General features: G+C 42.7%; 4 protein-coding genes across 4 annotated transcripts in view; all 4 read left to right on the top strand.

Moving 5' to 3' along the window:
• The window catches only part of atp2a3 (ATPase sarcoplasmic/endoplasmic reticulum Ca2+ transporting 3), a 333837-nt gene that overhangs the window by 169048 nt on the left and 142174 nt on the right, over nt 1-22615 (top strand). The gene's annotated exons all lie outside the window — the stretch shown is intronic.
• dhx33 (DEAH (Asp-Glu-Ala-His) box polypeptide 33) lies at nt 1099-10557 on the top strand. Its single transcript, XM_080040508.1, has 12 exons — nt 1099-1458; nt 1954-2114; nt 3765-3992; nt 4379-4549; nt 4723-4908; nt 5373-5484; nt 5851-6010; nt 6934-7022; nt 7116-7243; nt 8028-8231; nt 8338-8424; nt 8955-10557. The coding sequence occupies exons 1-12, from the start codon at nt 1248-1250 to the stop codon at nt 9261-9263; spliced, it is 2046 nt and encodes a 681-aa protein (XP_079896634.1). The 5' UTR covers nt 1099-1247; the 3' UTR covers nt 9264-10557.
• c1qbp (complement component 1, q subcomponent binding protein) lies at nt 12232-16859 on the top strand. Its single transcript, XM_080041250.1, has 6 exons — nt 12232-12619; nt 13669-13819; nt 14389-14488; nt 14613-14708; nt 14998-15123; nt 16321-16859. The coding sequence occupies exons 1-6, from the start codon at nt 12364-12366 to the stop codon at nt 16468-16470; spliced, it is 879 nt and encodes a 292-aa protein (XP_079897376.1). The 5' UTR covers nt 12232-12363; the 3' UTR covers nt 16471-16859.
• Nucleotides 19749-22615, top strand: part of mlxipl (MLX interacting protein like) — a gene marked incomplete at both ends in the record, with an annotated part of 64710 nt that continues 61843 nt past the window's right edge. Inside the window, one exon of the mRNA XM_080041505.1 lies at nt 19749-20116. Coding sequence (XP_079897631.1) covers nt 19749-20116 — 368 coding nt within the window. The remainder of the gene's footprint in view (nt 20117-22615) is intronic.

Below are 22615 nucleotides of genomic sequence, written 5' to 3'. Positions count from 1 at the left end.
CATGCAAGTATAGATACATAGGGTCCATTCTAGTAGCATGAGTACACTCAGCACATTCTGGTGATTTATTAAAAGTATTATTTTAAAAATAAACAAATACAATTAAAGACATAATTTAGGTAACAGGACCGAACGTTAAGATGTACCCCGTCAACTATTGTTACAATATCATCCAATATACTGAATATAAAAGGGGGGAACCTACTTTTGGTCTTCCCATGACCTATCAGAAGAGCTACAGTGCTCATATTCCAGTTTAGCAAGGGCTTTTTGTAATGTTGCAAGGATTTTAGATCGTTAAATGTGTTAGGGTAACAGGACTGAGAGTAAACCTGGGGACATGACTAAAATGTGTATTAACAAAAATATTATGGATTTCTGATGATAACATTTGCATTGAAGCATATATTGAACATAGTATCACACACAGCGCAAAAATATTAAGATTTCTGAAGGATTTTTTTCATTATATTTCATATTAAAGTGTTGTGTTAGAGAGTGGGGACAGGTTAAAAATGCTATTTTTCAGTGTAAACTGTAGTTTTTATCAGTGTTATAAAATACATATTTTAAATTCACATTCAGGTCAATGTGGAATAGAGATTGCTTAATACATTAATGTATGTTATATTTAATTTTCATGCAAATGTATACGTTTGAAGGCTTGGGGACAGAAATGTCACCCATTTGGCAGAATGGATCAATACACACTTTTTATTTTATTTCATTTGAATGTGTCTTGGACAATACATATCAATAATAAATCTAAATAGCTTAATTAAACTATTACAGAGTAGCCTAAATGCCTATACAATAACGGAATGTATTACATTTAATTTCATTCCTTTGTTTAATTTGTTTTTATGTAGCCTATACATCACACATCTTCCATAGAAAATAAGACAGACGAGTACCACTTCAATAACTAATATAATCAAAGTGTGACGGACTGGAAATATTTGCACAGCTGTAAAACAGTAGTCCTACAACCTGACAGTACTTACTCCGGTCTCATTTAACACCACACGCGCATGACGTCAAACGCCTGCGCCGACTCAAACCACGTGGGAACGTTTGTTTTTTTGGAGAGGTGGGTAGTAGCAAAACATCCGCAGTGACGCTTGCTTGTCAGCGAGCATGTAACAAAAACTTTTCTCCTTATCGTTGTTTCTCTTTGACATTACAAGAACTATATTCAGAACGAGCCGCGGAGGGTTTTTTACTACTGGAGTCACTTTGTCCAGACCATGCCCCACGACCCCGACACTCCTCCGGCTAAGAGATTCAAGCCGGGCTCTGTTTTCTTCCGTCTCGATAAGAAGAAGCCTGGAATGCTGCTGCCGAGAAAGGGGAATGCAGTCACTCCGATAGAAGTCCAGAGGAAACAGCTTCCCATCTACCAGGCCAAACCTCAGCTGCTGAACCAACTGAGACAGCTGCACAGCGCCATACTCATAGGTGAGCTACAACAACTACAACCTACAGTCTACTCTATGGTCTATTAAAGGTGGAGTCAGTGATTCTGGAGTACGCTTGTTGTTGTCAAAATCAGTGAATATCTCCTCACGATCTACTTACCTGTCGTTACTGTGTTGCTGTCTGATGTGAATTAATACCCGGCCTATACTATGTAAACGGACATGTTGCTAGCTACGGTGTTGTTGACATTTCATTTCATTTAATGTAACTTTTATTTATCCTCGAGAGACCAATTGAGGGGTGACCCTCATTACAAGTTTACAGAACCTAAGGCTGTGTATTAACAACAGATTTTTTTTCCCCCAACGCCCACACACCCATAGTATGACTGATTTTGATAACAAGCGTTCTCAAGATATTAGTATTATTGTAATTCCAACATGAATATGAACGTAACAGCATGACTGTAAAGTGTAAAGGATGACTATGGAGCCGCCTGAACCGTTGTAACCTGAGCCATATTGATTTCCCCAGGAGAGACGGGCTCTGGTAAAACCACTCAGATCCCTCAGTATCTGTACGAGGCGGGCATCGGGCGGCAGGGTATCGTGGCCATCACCCAGCCCCGCAGGGTGGCTGCCATCTCCCTGGCTGCGAGAGTGGCCGAGGAGAAGAGGACGCAGCTGGGCAAACTGGTATGATATGTAAGCCCCATAGACGGCTCTCCGAACATGCCTGCTCAGTCTGTTCTTGTAGCCTTATAAGCCGCTGTTACTCCCCAAATAACATAGTGACAAGGGTTGTGTGGATTTGGGTTTAGTTTCCAGTTCTGAAAATATTATTAAAGATATTGTCATTTAAGTTTGATAAACTGACGGCGAAATTTGGTTTAGATGAGGCGGGCTATACTCTGGTTCTTATGACACATCAAGTTTGTTGAACCAATCACGGCAGTTCTCCAATGAAGTGTTTTAACCCGGGACTGTTTCCATTCATTCTTATTGATGCAGCTTTCAGTCCATAGCCAACTATTGATCAGTAGAGACGTGAATCTTCACTGGCCTCACCATTTGATTGGATTACGATTCAACAGTCAACGGTTAGATTGCATAACGACCCTCGATGCATCTGCGGTGTTCTGCATTCATTATTTAAATTTTTTATATTGCTGCACAGTGCACATGATGAATTTTTCAGGGAAGACACTTTAAGTATAAAAAGTAGCAGTTTGTCTTAAGGCCGTCTATACAAAATAGATGGGGAAGTGAACGCCATTTGTAATGTTCCTGACAGAACAGAGCAACCATTCCCTTTACAACCCGAGGCTAGAACCTCAATGTAATGGTTTCCTGTGGTTAAAACAGAGATGCACAATAGAGCCCGACCGATTATAGCCGATCTCAGAATAATCGGCATCGGCTAAGAAATAGATTTTTTTATCACGCAATGGTGTTTAGTGAGATGCATTGCTGCCCTGGAGGTAGCCTAAATGAATAGCATTAAGGCTAAAGCCTATTTACAGCAGCAGCAGGTGTGTTGTAATACATTGGATTAGGTTACACTACATTGATAGTTCCCTCCGCAACCAATAGCAGAGGCATTGGTCATCACTTGACTGTTAATGACTTGCAGTAAGATGAAATACTTAAAGGTGCTGTAAGCGGAATGGTTCTTTTAGCTAACTTCCTGTCAGTGACTGCAGTTAGCAGTCCCCTCGTTCGTTCGAACGTCACCACATTAATGCACTGCGGTCTTCAAGCAGCGAGTTATCTAGCATCATCTCAGATCCATAAGTGTGATAAAACATGATTAAAAACCATCAAAACAGACATTGGGAAGGATTTTTACCTGCTCCGCCATTGTAGGCGCATAAACATTCAACCATGTGTCGCTCTGGCGTGCACCGACAGTGAGACCATGAGTGAGACAGGTTTCAGTTTGTAGCGTTCTCTCTTGTGATTGGATATTAATTTCGGGATCCCCCGAAAAGTTTATTTGCCGATTACATGCAGAGCAGCTGACTTGAGAGATCGGCTTTATGAAACGCGCACATTATGTAAGTGATCACTGTATGAATATAGAGCGGTTTAACACTTATATTAACATAAATAAACCGCTTACTTCACCTTTTTAACGTCTGAGTTTAAAAACATTAAAACATTTCACAGAGAAATTTTTAATCCACAGCATAATAATAATCAACTTATTAGTTGCATGCAGTCTCTTGTTGTTATGATCTCTGTAATATCCTGTGGCACAAGCTGCACTCTGTATATCTACTATTGCAACCTGCTTGATCCGTCTTACTGGGCTGTCTTAATGTGAATTGACCAACTTGTCTCCAGGTGGGTTACACAGTGCGCTTTGAGGATGTCACCTCCTCTGAGACCAAGCTGAAGTTCATGACAGACGGCATGCTCCTGCGCGAGGCCATGGGAGACCCCTTGCTGCTGCGCTACACTGTGGTGGTGCTGGACGAGGCTCACGAGCGCACCGTGCACACAGACGTGCTGTTTGGAGTGGTGAAGGCGGCTCAGCGCAGGCGCAGAGAACTCAATAAGATCCCACTGAAGGTAGGCCTGGCTTCAAAAAGATAGGTATATGTGCCTAACGCCTTGTTCACACTATAGGCAGGACGTGAGCCTTGCAGAGTGAGGCCAGCCTCTTTTTACTCATGTTAAGAGGTGAGACCGTTCTGAAGTTACTTGTTTGTGTTTTAATTCCCTACAACTTTTTTTTCCTGGTGCCATGACATGTCTGAGCTGTAGTGTTCTATGTTGTTTATGCGGGGGGGGGGAAACATATTCATGAAAAGATAGTTTTACTTTGATGGAAAAACAAATCCCCTCATCCGCTCATGATGATTAGCCTGCTAAACTATAATAGCTATAAGCTTGTGTTGTGCCCCTGCTTGATTGTATTGCTCCTTTCGTTCTTCCCCTCTGTGTAACCTGCACAGGTCATAGTGATGTCAGCCACCATGGATGTGGATCTGTTCTCTGAATACTTCAACAAGTCTCCTGTGCTCTACCTGGAGGGCCGGCAGCATCCCATTCAGATCTACTACACCAAGCAGGCCCAGTCAGACTATCTGCAGGCTGCTCTCGTCACCATATTCCAGATCCACCAGGTAGTCTTCAATGACCAATGGTTAAATACACAGCAATACTCTTGATATTAACCCGGTTAAGAAATCATAAATCAATCGTTACTTAAATCAGATTGAGGTCGTATTCAGAGTAACTAACTTTGTTCTATTAGCATTACAGTAAACTCCAACCTGATTTATTTTGAAACGCACAGGAAGCGCCTCCGTCCCACGACATCCTAGTGTTCATGACGGGTCAGGAGGAGATCGAGGCTCTGGCCAGGACGTGTCGGGACATCTCCAAACACCTGCCCGACGGCTGTGGGCCCATGCTGCTCATCCCTCTGTACGCATCACTGCCTCCAGCACAGCAGCTCAGGGTCTTCCAGCCCGCGCCCAAGGTAAACCGCACACAAGACCAGTAGTTAGTGAGTGGGGTGGGGTGGGATGGGGGGGCTGTGGCGAACTGGATAGGGTGGTGGACCCGCAACGATAGGGTCGTTGGTTCGATTCCTAGTCTCCCCGCCACATGTCCAAGTGTTCCTGAGCAAGACACTGAACCCTAAAATGTTTCCTGATAGTTAGCTTGCACCCTGCATGGTGCATCGGTGTATGAATGTGTGCTCCAGTTGTAAGTTGCCTTGGTTAAAGGCGTCTGCTAAATGACATGTAATAATAATACTGTAATAGTGAGGACATGGTTTGGGAAGAGACTGTTTTTGTGTGTGCAAGTTTTAACGTTTCCAGCTTCTTTGAAAGGCAAAAGTATCACGTCATAGTGCCGTTTTCTATGCTCATGGTGAGGCTGCGTGTAACATGTTGTACCTCCATACAGAACCATTGTGTTTCTACCTTTTTCCTCCAGGGCTGTAGGAAGGTCATCCTGTCAACCAACATCGCCGAGACGTCAGTCACTATCTCTGGGATCAAATACGTCATCGACACGGGGATGGTGAAGGCCAAACGCTTCAATCCCGGTAAGAGGAGGCACAGACAAACATATATTACATTATATTTAGGGCTGTCAAACAATAAAAAATAATTTAAATTGTGATTCAACAACAACAACAACAGTGTGGTCTTGAGCTAGGATAAACGTCCACATTATTATTATTACACTGTTCCACATTATGCAATATGCAAAAGTGTACTGCCCTTGTATGCTTAGGTCGTAGGTGGTAGCTCACACTCAAAAGTAATCTGGTGATATTTTAATTCCGTTTTAAACTAGATGCTTTTTAACGTGTGGCTTAACCGTAACATCAACATGGCATAAGGTGCCTACCTACCCCAAACAGCCTGTTGTGTTGTTCTGTCCTCATGCTGTGTGCCTTGCCTCTCAGACAGTGGGCTGGAGGTGCTGGCGGTGCAGCGTGTGTCTAAAGCCCAGGCGTGGCAGCGTGCGGGCCGGGCGGGCAGAGAGGACTCAGGCTCCGTCTACCGGCTCTACACGGAGCACGAGTTTGACAACCTCATCCCCATGACTGTGCCCGAGATCCAGAGGTACTGCACCACTGCTTTTTGGGTTTCACACATATACCCTGCATTCCGAATCGCATACTCTTTCTTTTTTCTATTCTACATACTACATCCGACGATAAAAATAATCTAGTTAGGATGCAGTAGGCATACTATTGGGACATACTTTTACTTATTTATTTCATCATAACTTTGCTTTTATATCCGTCGCATCCCCGTTTGTTGTCATATGGAGGCTCCGTTGATTTGACGTCACTTCAGGTTCGCACTGGATTATGGGTCAGAATCGCCCAAATAGGATTCTGTTTTCAACACAAAAAATGTAGTAGACATTCGGGTCTTTCTAACCATCCTAAATCTGGCCACAACAATTGGGACTTTTTTTACTAAATCTTTTTTCTACCATACTAAATAGTAGAAAGTATGTGATTCGGAACGCAGGGAGAGTAAAGCTCAGTTTGTGCTCAATCTACGTCTGAGTGTCCCTTAGCGTGATTTATGTCTCGATTCCACTGAGCAGCACGGTTCGGTTCGGCGGTGAACCATAGATCTGGCTTGGGTTTCCACTGCCGATGGTACCCTTAGTTAGTAGGCGGGATTTATGGCGACGGCGATAACCTCAAATGTACAGATGTGTAGATAAGACTGTTTAGTCAAATTATTAATTATTTTGGTACCGTTTCCAACCTTTGAGTGTGAAAACGTAAATAAATGTGTGCCGAGCCGCACCTCCAAGTGGAAACAAGTCTTTATTTAGGTCAGTCTGACTGAAGTGTGTGTGTGTGTGTGTGTGTGTGTGTGTGTGTGTGTGTGTGTGTGTGTGTGTGTGTGTGTGTGTGTGTGTGTGTGTGTGTGTGTGTGTGTGTGTGTGTGTGTGTGTGTGTGTGTGTGTGTGTGTGTGTGTGTGTGTGTGTGTGTGTGTGTGTGTGTGTGTGTGCGCTCTGCAGGTGTAACTTGGCGGGCGTGATGCTGCAGCTCATGGCTCTGGGGATTCCAGACGTGACCAATTTTGATTTCATGTCCAAGCCGTCTCCAGGTAAGATGCTATTCATCATGAGTGTGTGTTTGGGTCCAGCAGGTCGCTGCTAAGCTAGCAGCAGTAACCTGGTTGTGTGTTTCCCCCACCCAGAGGCTGTCCGCTCTGCCGTGGAGCATCTAGAGCTGCTGGGGGCTGTGGAGAGGAAGGAGGGCCAGGCTACCCTCACCACACTGGGGAAGAAGATGTCCAGCTTCCCCCTGGAGCCCAGATATGCCAAGGTGAAAAAAGGGGGGCTGGGCATAATGGATGGCATTCCACTATGCTGTGGTTGTGAGCCTGCAGCGCTACATGCTTCACACACACACAACCCAGATAGATTTTGGTTTAGGGGACGACATTGGAGGTGAACAGGGAAAAACAATTTAACTTATAGATATGATAATCAAACTTACTTAAATAAATAATAAAAAGTATTCAATAAATATGCAAATTTGGCAAAATCAAAAAATTATTCCAGATGTTGGAGAGTCAAATCTTTTTTTCAAGTCCAAAGTTTTTACAGAACAAATTTTGGATACAGCCTTTTTCATTTTATAAATCAAAAAATACTTTGTACCGGGTTTAAATATGCATTCCAGGCATTTTTTAAAGAACAAAAGGTATCATTAATCAGACAATAAACAACATATGAACACATTTTTCTGTAACAACAACCTTCAGAAAGGTGCTTAGAATGATTATGGAAAGTTTAGTTGATCGAAGTGCTTTGGAAGTTAAGATTTTTGGTTCAGAGTATTAAACAAAACTAATGTTGAGAGATAATGGCTGTTAAAGATAGTTGTATAGGAGAAATATTCAGACGCAAAACAGACTAGTGTTTATTCAAATAAACACCTAAATGTACATGTTCAACCTTTTATTTTATACAGTACTAAAGAAGACATGTAATGGCAGACAAATAGCCAGAAATTTTCAAAATTGACCAGTGCTTGAAAAAAACAAAGTGTATTGGCTGCAGACAGTGTCTCTCTTTAACATTACCTTGCCTGCTCTGTCTCACAGACCATCCTGGTGTCTCCTCAATACTCCTGTTCTGAGGAGATCCTGAGCATTGTGTCCCTGCTCTCTGTGGACACGGTGCTCTACAACCCTCCTGCCCGCCGCGACGAGGTGCACGCCTCGCGCAAGAAGTTCAGCTCCAGCGAAGGAGACCACATGACACTGCTCAACATATACAGGGCCTTCAAGAAAGTCAGTGGTAATAAGGTAAGTGGACCTGGGAAGCTGGAAGTATGTGGAGCTAGCAAACATCCATGAATCCAACAATGTTCCTGAGGCTACCTCCTGATACAGTTGATGTGTATCGTTACAGGAGTGGTGTCGGGAGAACTTTGTCAACAGCAGGAACATGGGTCTGGTGAAGGAGGTCCAGGCGCAACTCAAAGATATCTGCCTTAAGGTACACACCTGAAAACCCTTATGAATCCTGTGTAGGGCTGGGCAGTATCACCTTAGAATCAATGTCACAGTGAGCTCACACATTATCCTCCATACATCTTATTGGCTAGTCCCAAAAGGGTCCCAAAAGGGTGGAGCTGCTGTCCGTTGATTGGTCGACAGAATCATAAATTCCGTACAAGAGATAAACCGCTGTGTGTAATCACCTCGGCAAGAGTGAAGAGTCTTGTGTTTATAGAAAATGTACAGCTCTTTTTTTTAATGTCTCGTGTTCTTCCTTCTTGATCGAATTTCACGGCGGGCTACACTGTGTCCCCCTGCTACGATGTCACAACAGCTTTGTAGCTGCCAACGGCCAAAGCAATAGACTGTATTGTATAGTATGTACTGTAGGTATGTACTGCCCAGCCCCACTTCAGTGTTCAGACATGATGCACCATGAAAACAACCGTGATATGAAGATAAACAAAAAGTCTTCCTAACAACTGCACCGTTTAATTCATCCGTTTGCCAAATGTCGTCTTTCACCAGCTGAACGTGAAGATGGAGTCGTGCGGCGCGGACACGGAGAGCGTGCGGCGCTGCTTGGCCCACGGCATGTTCGTCAACGCGGCGGAGCTGCAGCCCGACGGTAGCTACCTGGCCCTGGACACGCACCAGCCCGTCTCCATACACCCCTCCTCCGTGCTCTTCCAGGGCAAGCCGGCCTACGTGGTGTTCAACGAGCTGCTGCACACCTCGCGCTGCTACATGAGGGACCTGTGTCTGGTGGACGCCGACTGGCTCATGGAGGCGGCGCCCGAGTACTTTGGCCGCAAACTCCACCCGTCCAAAAGCTAGCCAACAGTTAGCCGATAGAGGGGAACGTGGACTTGAAGGTGAATGAAACTCCTCAACAATCAAACTGGAAACATTTGTATTCCCTTCTGCAAAAAGCTCAATCTGGATGAAGACGCATATTGATTTTCACACAAAATCAGAGCAATGGTAAAAGTGTCTCTGGATTTCACTACCTCCCGGTCGACAAGCATGTTTGGCACGTGTCACTGCAGCTGGAAACCTGCACACAGAGGCCTCACAACGTTTGGATTCCTCGTACGACCGTCATCCAAGATTTTATAAAACTGTTTCAACTCCGCCTGATAGTATATCATCTAGCCACTTGTTTAACACCTTACGAAAAAGTGTTTTATCTTTTAACGCTTTGCATGCATTTGACCAGCCCAGCTAAAATCAAAGGAGTACAATTTTTAATATGTTCTTTCTTAAAAAATCTTATCAGATTCCTACTATTCATATGTTCATGGCTCAAAATGATTGCACTTCTCAAGCCTGACCTACCCAACCAGATTTAAAAAGCTATGGTAGAAAGCAGCCTTTGTCTTGAGCTTTCCTTACACGTAGTTTTTAGTTTCTACAACGTTTTCGTAAAGGGTTTTATACAGGATATGGAAGGATAGTAGATGTGTCTTGATGAGACATGGGGTTCTGTAGAAAAAAACATGAAAATATAATGTTTCAACATGTATCACCGACATGATCTCACTTTGATAGTCACTTTTCACACAGCACTGGTCTTGTGAGCTTGTGCATGCCTTTTTTATTCAACATCCATGATTGAATCATACGCTCCACAAATACATGCACATCAGGAGAAGTAGAATGCCTTATTCTCCGAGGGTTGCTCTTAACACAGACTAACCACAGATGTATGCAATGCATGGAGATAATTTACACTTAATGATCTGACCACTCAGGTCTAACATACTTTGTAGAGTCATCACCATGTTGAGGAATAGGACTGATGCTCCTCTTTTCCATTTATTTTTTTTTTTTTTTACACTGGACTCAGGATTGTACAATATAAACTCTAACCTGAATAAATTACATCAACAGTTTCTAACTTAAAATGCCAAACGCCAAAGGGGTTGCTGTAGTAGAGAATAGTCAGACTATGTTACAAAGAGGTTGTATATTCAGCATTTGAAGTGAATGTGTTTCGGTTACAAAGAAAAAGTTATCGATTGAATATCTGCATGTTCTAAGTTTGTTTTGATGAGTTGAGTCTATTCAACAGGATGTGTTACTCACATCAACACTATTGGTATCATTTCTAATAAAACAATCCAGTCACTGTCCCACAGAACAAGTTGTAGTAGTTGTCCACCGATATGGCTTTGTCAATGGCAGATATTAATATAAGAAAGGTAAATATTTGGGTTAAAAAAGTTAATTATAAAAAAAACCCTAACATGGCTCCACAGTAGCCACACTGAACAGGGTCTGCAGACATTATTTGGTTGTTTTTTTAATCAGCTTGTGAGTGCCGTTTTTCAGCCGAAGAAGTTTATCTCAAAGTGTCATTAATTAGCATGATTAATAGGCCGACAGATTAATCTGACTATCGCTAGTGCAGAGGGAACATTCAGAGACATGGGGGCTGTTCAAATGATTTAGATTTGAGCGTCAGTCCCACAGGTCTGTTGAGTGTATTGTTAAAGAAATGCTACCAGACCTGAACACATTCACCATTAGTGGTGGGGCGTCTTTTGGATGTTACAGAAAATAAAGTCATAAAAGCCATTGTAATTTAGTCAGATTTACACATTTCCTAATCATCCAAAATCAATCTTTATCAGTTTCTACTTGTGGATGAATTAAACGGCACTGGGACGTTTCAGGGTGTACAACCTTTTGTTTCATTAAGGAAAAGGACCGCTTACTTTGGAGTATAACCTGCGTTCCAATACCCATACTTCCCTACTATTTAGTATGCCAGAAAAAGATTTAGGATGTCCCAATACATGCACGTCAATCGTAGAACGCTCAAAATACATAAATGTCCCAGTAACTCCAATAGCATTTTGGAGTATTCATCTTTATTCTTGACAATTCTCGACATAATGAAAAAAAAACTTCCTTATCTGACTTTTGTTTTCTCTCCTGTGGCACTAAAACTCTTCTGTTCTTTAGTATGTAGTGTAGTAAAAAGAAAGAGTATGTGATTTGGAACGCAGGGTATGTTTTCAGGTGTTGCTCAGTAAAACAAAATCTGGGAGCTGCAGAAAGCATCCAGTCATTGGATTGACATAGAAGAAGAAAACAGCTCCATCTTGTGGCAGCAGGGCTTCACTTCTACTGAGAAACCTCTCATGGACTCATCTGATGCAACCGGATGCAACCCTCAACTTTGCTTCTCTTTTAAAACCCAAACACTATGGGTGTTGGATCAAGCCAGAGTAGTACACATATTAGTTTTATTTTACAACATATTAGTGTCCAAAGTTTTTACAGAAAATATGTTTGCATACAGCCCTTTTCATTTTACAAATAAGAAAATACTACCTAGGCCCACGGGTCTTGAAATGCTTTTTAAGGAGGAAATGTGTCACAAATCAGACAATTAACAACATATAAACAAAGCCTATTGCATTAATGCATTCTTTTATTGTTGTGGTATTGAAAATGATGGGTTGTGATTGACACATTTTGATTGATGAATATGATGGGGGGGGCATGTACATATGAGTAACCTTCATCTGTGGAGCCACAGGGGGCGCTATTGGGTAGGTTGTGTTTATACTATCTATATGGTTGTGACGTACCATTACCCTTCCCTTTTAAAAGTATATTTATAATGAATGTTATTACATTATCAGACCGAGTTATTCATATGATAAAATTATTTTTTCTTTCGTGTATTTATTTCTACACAGGCTATCGTTTCCTTTGATTAAATCATGGATTTCATTCGATTTTCAAAGTATCATCACTTCCGGTGCAGAGGTCATAGTTTGGATAGGTCAATGTGTCCTTCCACACGTGTGTAATCTTCCAGAAGCAGCAGTGACTGACTGATAGGAGGACGCCGGTCCGAGTGAGCTGTCAAACTAATTTATTTCTTCGTTACTAGCCTATATAATATACTTTTTATACAGTCATGCTAAAGTCTATGGTCCGCGCGGTGGGAGCCGCTGTCCGCCTCTCCTCAGCCAGCAGCACGTCCACAGCGAGAGCTCTGCCACTCTGCTGCCCCACACTGTGCTCTCCTAGCTCGGCAACAACTCGGCCCTTCACCCGCTCCCTCTGGATGCTCAATGGCAACGGAGCCTCGTCAGGATACCAGCCCAAGCTCTTCAGCTCCAAAGCGTTGAGTCCCTCGATGTCGTGTGGATGTGGAGGACTGCACACAGAAGGTAACGTTTAGCAGAAGTGGAACGAGTTTAATGAGCAAGCTAGCTACCTAGCTTGTCTTGCATCAGGCTGTTTTACCTTATAAAAGGTTCATGTTTTGTACACGGCGAGAGAGAAACCTCACGACTAACTAGACTTTTCTTATGTCCGAAGACACTGCGCCCCTGAACACAAAAAATGTTTGTCTTTTTGTCAGAAGTAACGTAGACCCTAAGCATCTGTTCATTCACCTTGAGAGGTTAAATGCAGCTGGGACCAGAGTAAGGGGATGTATTGGAGAATTCATCAGTGTTCCCCCTGTTCCTTATGTAGTGTGGTATGTGTTGACATGTGAAAGAGCACAATAGATACCCAGGCTGAGGTTTAGAGGTCAGTCACGGAGAGAGAACTTTGATATTCAATTATATTTGTTATTATTTTAACAATTTGCATTCACACAGTTACATGTGGAAACAGTGATTCTGGAGAACGCTTGTTGTCAAAATCAGTGAATATCTCCTCACAGTCCGCTACCTGTCCATACTGTGTGCATGCTGAAAATAAATCTCGAGTTAATACACAGCCTACGCTCTGTAAACTGTTATGTAAGAAAAGGGAATGTAAATTTAAGGTATGTAAATAAAAGGGACCATAGCTAGCAACGTGCCCGTTTACGGAGCCTAGCCTGTGTATTAACCCTATATATTTTTTCAGCACACACACAGTACAGACAGGTAGCGTGAGGAGTTACTGTATTCACTGACAGAAATTGGTTTTGACCAGTGTTGTCCAGAATTGCTGACTCCACCTTTAACTCATTCTCCAGTTGCTCACAATAGTAGCATTTGCGTTACTCAGATTTAAAAAAAAATTGTTACCCTAGACTCAACACGTGTGAATGTGGATAGTTAACCTGCTCTCGGTGTATGAATGCGTGTGTGAATGGTAAGGTGTAAATGGGAACAGGTCTCCCTTGAAAAAGTGTCTCTGGTCTCAATGGGATTTACCTGTATAAATAAAGGTTAGAAAAAATGACTTTGTTCTTATCCTGTGTCTTCCCTTTTTTAAACAGGCGACAAAGCGTTTGGGGTTTTCCTGTCTGACGAACTCACAGAGGAGAAGAAGATCCAGAAAAGCAAAAGCCTTCCTAAGATGTCCGGAGGCTGGGACCTGGAGATGAGCGGCACAGAGGCCAAGCTCACCAGGACTGTAGCTGGGGAAAAGTAAGGCTGTGTGTGTGCAGTAGGGCTCGCACCATTCTACACTCAAATGTGAATCACGGTCTTCTCTCATACAATTCTTGTATTTTTTTCAACAAATACATTAGCTGACTCTTGTGGACACCCTAAAAAACATAAGAGGGTAACCGCTTTAGAATACATGATATAAATAAATAAACCCTAGCACACAGTCCGTTTGTACAACCAACCTCTGTATTTAAAGCTTCTCGGTTTAAAAAAAATACTCTCAGCCTACGTTATCAACATTTTTGGGACTTCATGGAGGAATACTGGCAAGTTACAACATCTGATGAGTTTATGTTACTGATAAATGAATAGCTTGTTATGTTTTACTTTGTGTATCTTAATTGTCATGTACGGTATATAGCAGCTGGACTTCTTCCCAAGCAAAGAAGTGAACGTTCACAGCATGACGTTAACGCAAAGGGGAATAATACGAGCGAGAGAATCGTTGTTTAGAAATGAGATTGCATAGATAATATATGATATCATTAATTGTGCAGCCCTAGTCTACACTAACAAGCTCTCTGATACAATTTTTTTTATTACAGAATTACTGTCACATTCAACGTCAATAACAGCATCCCTCCTAGCTTTGAGGAAGAGGCAGCGGAACAAGGCCAGCAGAAGTCAGCAGCAGCAGAGGAGGAGGTGAGTGACCCCACCGCACCTGTTAAAAGTCACCCGATGGTTTGAGAGATGTAGCAGGAAAGTGTAGTGATTGATGATGGAACTTGAACAATTCAAATGATTGGGATTTTCTCTCTTTTTACAGCCAGAAATTGTGTCGACGCCCAACTTTGTGGTGGAAGTGACGAAACAGGCGGCCAAACATAACCTGGTGTTTGACTGCCACTTCCCCGAAGACGAGGTGAGCGGGAAGAGTGGGGGGCTTGTACAGAAACCAGCACGTCACATGTGTAGTAGCATTGACAGAAGTGGGGATGTCGATAGTTAGCCTGCTATCGGTGTATGAATGTGTGTGTAAATGGGAACAGGCTTCTCCCTTGTAAAAGAGTCTCTGGTCTCATTGGGATTTCCCAGTATAAATAAAGGTTTAAAAGAAAAATAAGAAGCAGCAGATGTCCCATACATTTTCTGTGGTAAATTAATCTGAGCAGAAAATATAAAGTGTTTTTTTTTTTGCGTTTTTTTTGTAGATGAGTCACGGCGAGGGAGAAGAGGAGAGCGACATCTTTGCCATTCGCGAGGTCAGCTTCCAGCCCGAGGGAGACACAGACTGGAAGGAGACCAGCTACACACTCAACACAGACTCTCTGGACTGGGTAAGATATGGGATTAATATAAGTGCTAACCCAACTTTCACCAAACTTCACTTCTAAAAAAAAAAAGGGGGCTTTGGGATTTGGAGCGTAATTTGTATCTGCTTGTTTTTGGAATATTTAATATTTTTTTAATCCGACAAATTTCCGACAAATTCCACGGCAAACATTCCACTTCCACATCAGACCGACATGAGTCCTTGTGGCTGAGGTGGTAGAGCGGGTCGGCCAATGATCAAAGGGTTGGTGGTTCGATTCCCGCCCTACCACTTCAGTCATGGTTGTTGTGTCCTTGGGCAAGACACTTCAACCACCTGGCCTTGTGTGAATGTTGATAGTTAGCCTGCTATCAGTGTATAAATGTGTTTTGTGAATGGTAACGTGTGACTGAGAACAGGTCTCCCTTGCAAAAGAGTCTCCGGTCTAAATGGGATTTACCTAAAAATAAAGGTTTAAAAAGAAAGAAAGTTTACCGTGCTTGAGTACGGAACGGATCAAAAGCCTAAAGTCTGGTCAAACAAACCAGACTTTAGGGGCCAAACGTACTATGGCACGGTACAGATAGCCTAGTGTGAGTGCACCCTTAATGAAGAAAAGGATACCTACGTTTTACCCAAAGATAGTATATAAAATGGATGTAGCATCCGGGCTGACCTCAGTTATTTCAACTACATCCAATCGTCCTCTCGTATGCGCGTCGCCATCTTGTCAGATTTTTACCCCACCTCATTTCCTCTTACCAAAAAAAAGGCATTGATGTGACGATGGGGGGGAGGGAGATATACCCATCCAGCTGACGTATACCCCCGAGGGTATACGTCAGATGAGGGCCCAGATGAGGGCCAGCGGGCCGCTAGTTGTCACTCAATTCTACCCTCAAATAGAATAAAAACTAGCCTGGTACAAAACAATTCACCCCCCTCAGTGTTATGATGGATGGACCTTAACATACAGACTAGAATGTTTTTTTTTGTACCAGGCCTTACATAGGGTTAATAATGCTGTGAAAACGGCCTATTGAACATTGGAGTCAATGAGAAATTGCTCTGTTTTGATGATACCTGCCCTTAGTGGCCACTCTGTGAACTGTATTGTATGTCACTTCCGCCTTGGACGCTGGTAGACCTAGCTATGGTTGGGGCTTTGGTTTTACCCTGATTGGTATGAACTAACTGTGGGATGACCTCATTGCCCCTGCAGGCCCTGTACGACCACCTGATGGACTTCCTAGCCGACCGCGGCGTAGACAACACCTTTGCTGATGAACTGATGGAGCTGAGCACGGCCGTGGAGCATCAAGAATACATCAAGTTCCTGGAAGACCTCCAGGGCTTTGTCAAGTGTAACTAGGGGTTTACAGATTCAAAAACTTCAAATTCACTCTTCTTCAATACACATCCTGGCGTAGGGGGGAGGTTTGGTTATACAGTAAGAGTGAAGCAAATGTATGCAGCACTGAATGAATGGTTAAGTAATGATCACTTTATAGAGAAACACTTGCTTTTGTGTGTAAAGGACAGTGAGCTTTGATGTTACCGCCCTTATACATGTGTTCTCTTTGTTAAAAATGTGAGTTTATTTTTCTGTATGTTAAACGTTTAAATTAAATATATGAAGGTCATGAATAATAATGCAGGTCGTCACAATGTGCAGGAAACCATCATTACAGTGAATGCCGTTTAATTTTTCGTCTTAACGGGAAGGATCAGTGTCCAATAAAACAGTTTGATATAAATGGATGAAGATTTGATGTGTTTTATTCTATGTCCAGTAAGTCAGACCCTCAGTTGTTACTGATGGGGTTTGAATTGCAGGAGTGGCTCATGAGAAGAACACAGCAAATACTAAAACTTAACACAGCGTTAACTCTAGGCTTTGAAGCCTAAAGGAAGTAAAACGGTCTACATATGTCCATATGCCGGGGCGACAGTGGCTAAGTGGATAGGGAGATCGCCTCTGGAGTGCAGGGTCGGAGGCTCGATTCCCCCGCCTACCCACCACATGTCGAAGTGTCCCTGGGCAAGACACTGAACCCCAAATTGCTCCCGATGGTTCAGAGGGCGCCTTGCATGGCAGCTACTGCCATCGGTGTATGAATGGGTGAATGTGGTAAGCAATGTAAAGCGCTTTGGGGCTGAGAAAATCGGCTCAAAAGTGCTATATAAGTCAAGTCCATTTACTATTTTATGAAAAAGATAGATCATTTATTGATCCCAAAGGAATTTCTGACAGTTGTAGGAAAACAAACTTAATAACAAAAAACAACAACCCCCCCACACGCCCACCCTCCTACCCCTGTCAAGTTAAAACTGTACAAGGATAATGGGATAAGCCACATTCCAAACACATCGGAAGTATTTTGTAATAGAATTATGATAAACTTTACTTTAAGAATGAAGCTCAAAGTTATTAACAATATAGAAAGATCACGCATGCATTACAAGAGTGCTTTGGATTCAAACATGGAATGAACATAAGAACCAGAGGAGTACCATGATGAGAGGAAAAATACAACGTACCTGATGAAAGAAGCAAATCAGCAATAAGATCAAATAAGAAAATAGGATCAAATAAAGTAAGATCTCACTAATTTTTTTCACTTGATTAAAAAGTGAAAAAGACAGAAATCCCCCCCTCCCCCCCTTAAATTAGGCACACTTTGGCATGTATTGTTCCACAGTGCCAGGTCTATGGATTTCATCCCCGATCACTTACACTGGATCCCATTAGGAACTGATCTCCTGACTGTTGGTTTTGAGACAGACAGTTGTTGTAGATCTAGAACATGTTATAAAAATAGTAATATTCTGTTTTTTTGTGGGTTGTTTATAATTTTTGTTTTCTTTGATTGATTGTTTTTAAGTCGTGGTGGTGATGTACACTCACCGGCCACTTTTTTAGGTACACCTGTTCCATTGTTTGGTAAAACCAATAGCTAATCAGCCAATCACATGGCAGCAACTCAATGCATTTAGGCATGTGGACGTGGACAAGACAACCTGCTGAAGTTCAAACCAAGCATCAGAATGGGGAAGAAAGGGGGCTTAGGTGAAGAACCCAGCCCCACCCGCCCCCCTCATCCTGTGTGGCTCCCCAGTCGACTCTGTGGAGTCCTGCCGCTTCCTGGGCTCCATCATCAGCCAGGACCTTAAATGGGAGCTGAACATCAGGTCCCTCACCAAAAAAGGCCAGCAGAGGATGTTCTTCTTGCGCCAGCTGAAGAAGTACAACCTGCCAAAGACTATGATGGTGCACTTCTACACTGCCATCATCGAGTCCATCCTCACCTCATCCATCACCGTCTGGTACACTGCAGCCACGGCTAAGGACAGGAGCAGACTGCAGCGTATCATACGCTCTGCTGAGAAGGTGATTGGCTGCCACCTTCCATCCCTCCAGGACCTGCACAGCTCCAGAGCTCTGAGGCGGGCAGGCAGGATTATGGCCGACCCGTCCCATCCTGGTCACAGACTTTATGAGACTCTCCCCTCTGGCAGGAGGCTGCGGGCCATCAGGACCAAAACCTCCCGCCACTTGAACAGTTTCTTCCCCTCTTCAGTGGGGATCCTTAACAGGTCCAGAGACCGCCTCCCCCACTGACTGTCACTGACTCGGGCACTCATAGCCATCACCATTTTGTAAATTCTTACAATTTTTAAGTACCTTACCTTAGTTTTTTATTCTTTTTTATTCTATTTTATAATATTTTTAACTTATCACTTATGTTGCTGCTTGTTTATATATGTTTATATATTGTGTTATATATTTATGATAGTTACTGCTCGTTTATTGTTTATTGTAAGCACCTTACTCACCAAAACACATTCCTTGTTGGTGTGAAACCCTTCTTGGCAATAAACTCCTTTCTGATTCTGATTCTGATTCTGATTTGAACGTGGCATGGTTCATGGTGCACAGCAGGATGGATCCAGGCTTTCATGTTGTTTACGCCAAATTGAATTCTGACCCTACATCTGAAATCGAGACTCATCAGACCAGGCAAGATTTTTTCCAATCTTCTATTGTTCAACTTTGGTGAGCCTATGCAAATTGTAGCCTCAGTTTACTTTCCGGTTCATAGCTGACACATCCGGGCTCTCCATGTCAAACAATTCTATAAAAAAAGAGAATTACATGCAATTCAAGGGGGCTTTATTGGCATGGAAAACAAGAATGTGCTATAATAAATATGTAGGCTACATATATTTCAATATAAAATATATTATTTTATTATTGAATTAAAAATTAAAAGTAGTCCTATTAAGTCAAATAGGCCTATTAAGGATTTCAGCACTTAGTCCCAATAATAATAGCCTTAAAATAACTTCTTACGATTGGTCTATTAATAATTACCGTCCCCAGTGATTGGTGGATGTAGGAAGGACTTTACCACCATGGGAAGTTGACATAATGATAGTAAGCTCTTTCACAACGGCCCACACGCTCATATGGTCAGTGTTGCTGGGGGAGACAGCAGCAGTCTCAGGGGCCTCTCTGCAGTCACAGGAGATATTGGAGGATCTGAAGAAAACACGGGAGGAGGAGGAGGAGGAGGGCGGGAGTCAGTTGAGGAGAAAGTTCACTGTAGTGGCGGACGGACGGTCAACACTCACATTGAGAGCAGAACTATGGCGGGTAGAGCAGGCAGAGTGTGTCCAGCTGGACCGAGCCAGCAGGACTACTCTGACTCGGACTCTGAGGCGGAGAGGGGAACAGCTCTTATGTTCGGTAGCGGGCCGTCTGCGGGCTGCTTCCCCCGCTCACAGGTCATCCACAGCGGACACTTCATGGTGTCGTCGCCCCACAGCGACTCGGTGTCGCGCCGGGGGGAGAGCGGCGGTGGTGGCGGCGGCGGCGGCCTCTCTCTCACATATGACTTCGACACTGTGAACAGGACGTGGTGCCAGACTTACCGCTACGGGCCGCTCCGCTCCGGCAGCCTGAGCATCGACCCCACGCTGACCCGCCTGTTTGACTGCATGTCCCTGGCCTACAGGTGTGTCCATATTACAGGAGGATAAACTCACCTCAGATCAGTTTAACTGATTTTACATTCAGATCCCCAATACTCTGTGTTGGGGAAGATACTGTGAAAGCATGGCTTTGCAAACTACCAATGACTTTTTATAATAGGCCTACGTCCGTGGACTTCACATTGGAAGTTGAACTAGGGCAACGCTTACGTAGGGCGGGATCTAGTTTGGATAACTAAAGTAAATTTGACAAATTAGGCTAGTTCAAACTAGGCCTACTTTTCTTTTAATTATCAAATTGACAATGTTTAGGCCTAGGCATATGTGATATGAAATTATAACAAAATATAGTACAAAAAAGTCACATGCCTGCAACAATAGGAGTGTGTTGCTAAAAAGTGCCAATTTGTTATTTACAGGTCATAAATAAACCAAACACATTTTTTTTTTACATTTGTTTATAGCCTATAGCATTTGTTAAATGTACATAACATTGCTTCTTAAATTACTAAACATGAAAAACAACAAGCACATCTGTTCACAGGTGAGCTGACACTCCAGCTTCCTGGAAGGTGAACCGTGTGATACCTAAACCTGTCTGTAATAAAACAGTCCCATCTGGACTTTTCACCAGGACTCAATTAAAAAGGAATGATCACCCTTTGGTTGGGAACAAATCTGGATTTTTTTTTTCAATTAGAGAAGCAGTGGTCACATTAAAATAAAAACTCCTTCGCATTCTATGGCCTAAAACGTTTTGTAGTTTCAGTAGTTAACTCATTTGATTTGAATGTATTTGAACTACCAGCAAGCTACTGCAAAATACACTACTACTTTAATTAAGTTCACTACTCCCCAACAGAGTCTAGTCTGGTTTAAGCCTTCTTTTCATTCTGCAGTAACAGATGTGTAAATAAGTTGAGAGACAACTCATGCATCAGAATAAGGCCAGATATAAGTAGAAACCTGAGTGATTTCATACTGAAGTTTTCCTCCCCTCCCCTTCATATGTTATTATGCGCCACAAGCTGCTGCCCCACTATACAGGAAGACATCTTTTAGTTTCCCCTTTGTGAAGTGATAGTAAGGAGAGAGGGCTTGTGATGTGTGTGTTGTTGTGAGAGGGTTTTGTGCAGTCACTCTTGCGCAAGTGCTTGGAAAAAATCTTCAGTAAAAAAACTGGACTTTGATTCTAGTTGGCAGCACAGCAGATTACAGTGTAACCGAGGGGAAAGGAGAGAGAGAGAGAGAGAGAGAGAGAGATGATCCTGCAGTGATGCCACCCCCGCCCCCTGTCGTCTTATTTAATCCAAATGTTTCTAATGTTAGCTCCTTACTTTGACTTTAACAACATTTATTTACTACAGATGAAAAATAGCCTTTTGACTAATTCTGTCATTTTTAACCCAGGTATGATCATGTGTTTTATTAATTTGCACTGTCCCCTTCTTAAATAAACTGAATTGAATTGAAACTGAATTTATAATTAGTGTAAAATAACTTAGCTGATTCAAGCTTGTTAATAGAAATTGCCATCAACCTTTGGGCCAAAGAAGACAAATCCACCCTACCAGTGACTGTATGCCAGTTGTGTATTTAAAAACATTTTTTATATATAATTTGATGATAGTTGCACAATAAACCCTGGGTAACCCTGATTTACCAGTACAGAAAACACCTCCAAAGTTACATCTATGAAGGGATTTTACATTTAACACATTTAAGCTCTTTAAAAATATAAACTTTAGCGTGTCATTAATGTGCCACAGCAGTCCACGTAGCAGCAGGTAGGACGTGTTAAAACGTAATGAAATGTCCATATATTCCCCAAGCTCATCCAGTTGTGTTTGTTGTTGGGGATGTTACTTTAAACAAACTGTAGGCTACACGACAGGAGAGGAGACATGTAGGGCAGCTAGCAGCTAAATAGCCTATAGTAGCCAGCTGGGACAGAAATTATAGCGAGTGATTACATTACAAGCCTCGGACTGAACTGATTACCTCAATAAATGATTCAGGCTGAGACACGGCTTGCATTTGAAAACACGTATCCTGAAACAAGCACAAAACAGGCAACTTTATCATGCCCGTGTTTATGTGCATAGGGATGTACGTGACGCATCCCTACAGCTGACTGAGTGGCAGAGTATTTCTTAAACATTTTCCATCCTTACAACAACTGCTCGTAATTTCTCCTTTGCTACCATGCTCCGGAGTCGGCTTTCTGCCCCCTTTGTATGACGACCCCGCCCATGTTCAGGAGGTACTATTTGCAGTGGAAAACGACCCGTGCTTCTACCAAAACCAAGTTAAGTCGAGTAGAGCTACATGTGCGGTGGAAAAGCGCCATTAGTGCTCACAGTCATGGCTGATGTTAATTGGTTCCCCTCTCTTAAATACTTTGTTTTCTTCTCTTCGGTAATAACGCTTGCTGTGCTGTATTTGGAGAGTGTGAGGTGCAGTGATGTGCCTCCATTAAAAGCATGTTGAAAGTGACCCGCCGTGCTTCCTAGCAACTCCCC

This window comes from Ammodytes marinus (assembly GCF_949987685.1).
Source record: "Ammodytes marinus genome assembly, chromosome: 14".
NCBI classification, from domain to species: Eukaryota; Metazoa; Chordata; class Actinopteri; order Uranoscopiformes; family Ammodytidae; genus Ammodytes; species Ammodytes marinus.
The sequence above is the reverse complement of the archived record's forward strand: the minus strand, read 5'-3'. Positions and strand labels throughout refer to the sequence as shown.

What these genes read in the sequence shown, in the direction of transcription:
- dhx33 (XM_080040508.1), top strand. Translation starts at nt 1,248, where the DNA reads ATGCCCCACGACCCCGACACTCCTCCGGCTAAGAGATTCAAGCCGGGC. An exon ending in CCATATTCCAGATCCACCAG is followed by an intron (nt 4,550 to 4,722) that starts GTAGTCTTCAAT and finishes TGAAACGCACAG; the next exon opens with GAAGCGCCTCCGTCCCACGA. An exon ending in GGCCAAACGCTTCAATCCCG is followed by an intron (nt 5,485 to 5,850) that starts GTAAGAGGAGGC and finishes CTTGCCTCTCAG; the next exon opens with ACAGTGGGCTGGAGGTGCTG.
- c1qbp (XM_080041250.1), top strand. Translation starts at nt 12,364, where the DNA reads ATGCTAAAGTCTATGGTCCGCGCGGTGGGAGCCGCTGTCCGCCTCTCC. An exon ending in AGGACTGTAGCTGGGGAAAA is followed by an intron (nt 13,820 to 14,388) that starts GTAAGGCTGTGT and finishes TTTTTATTACAG; the next exon opens with AATTACTGTCACATTCAACG. An exon ending in ACACAGACTCTCTGGACTGG is followed by an intron (nt 15,124 to 16,320) that starts GTAAGATATGGG and finishes TTGCCCCTGCAG; the next exon opens with GCCCTGTACGACCACCTGAT.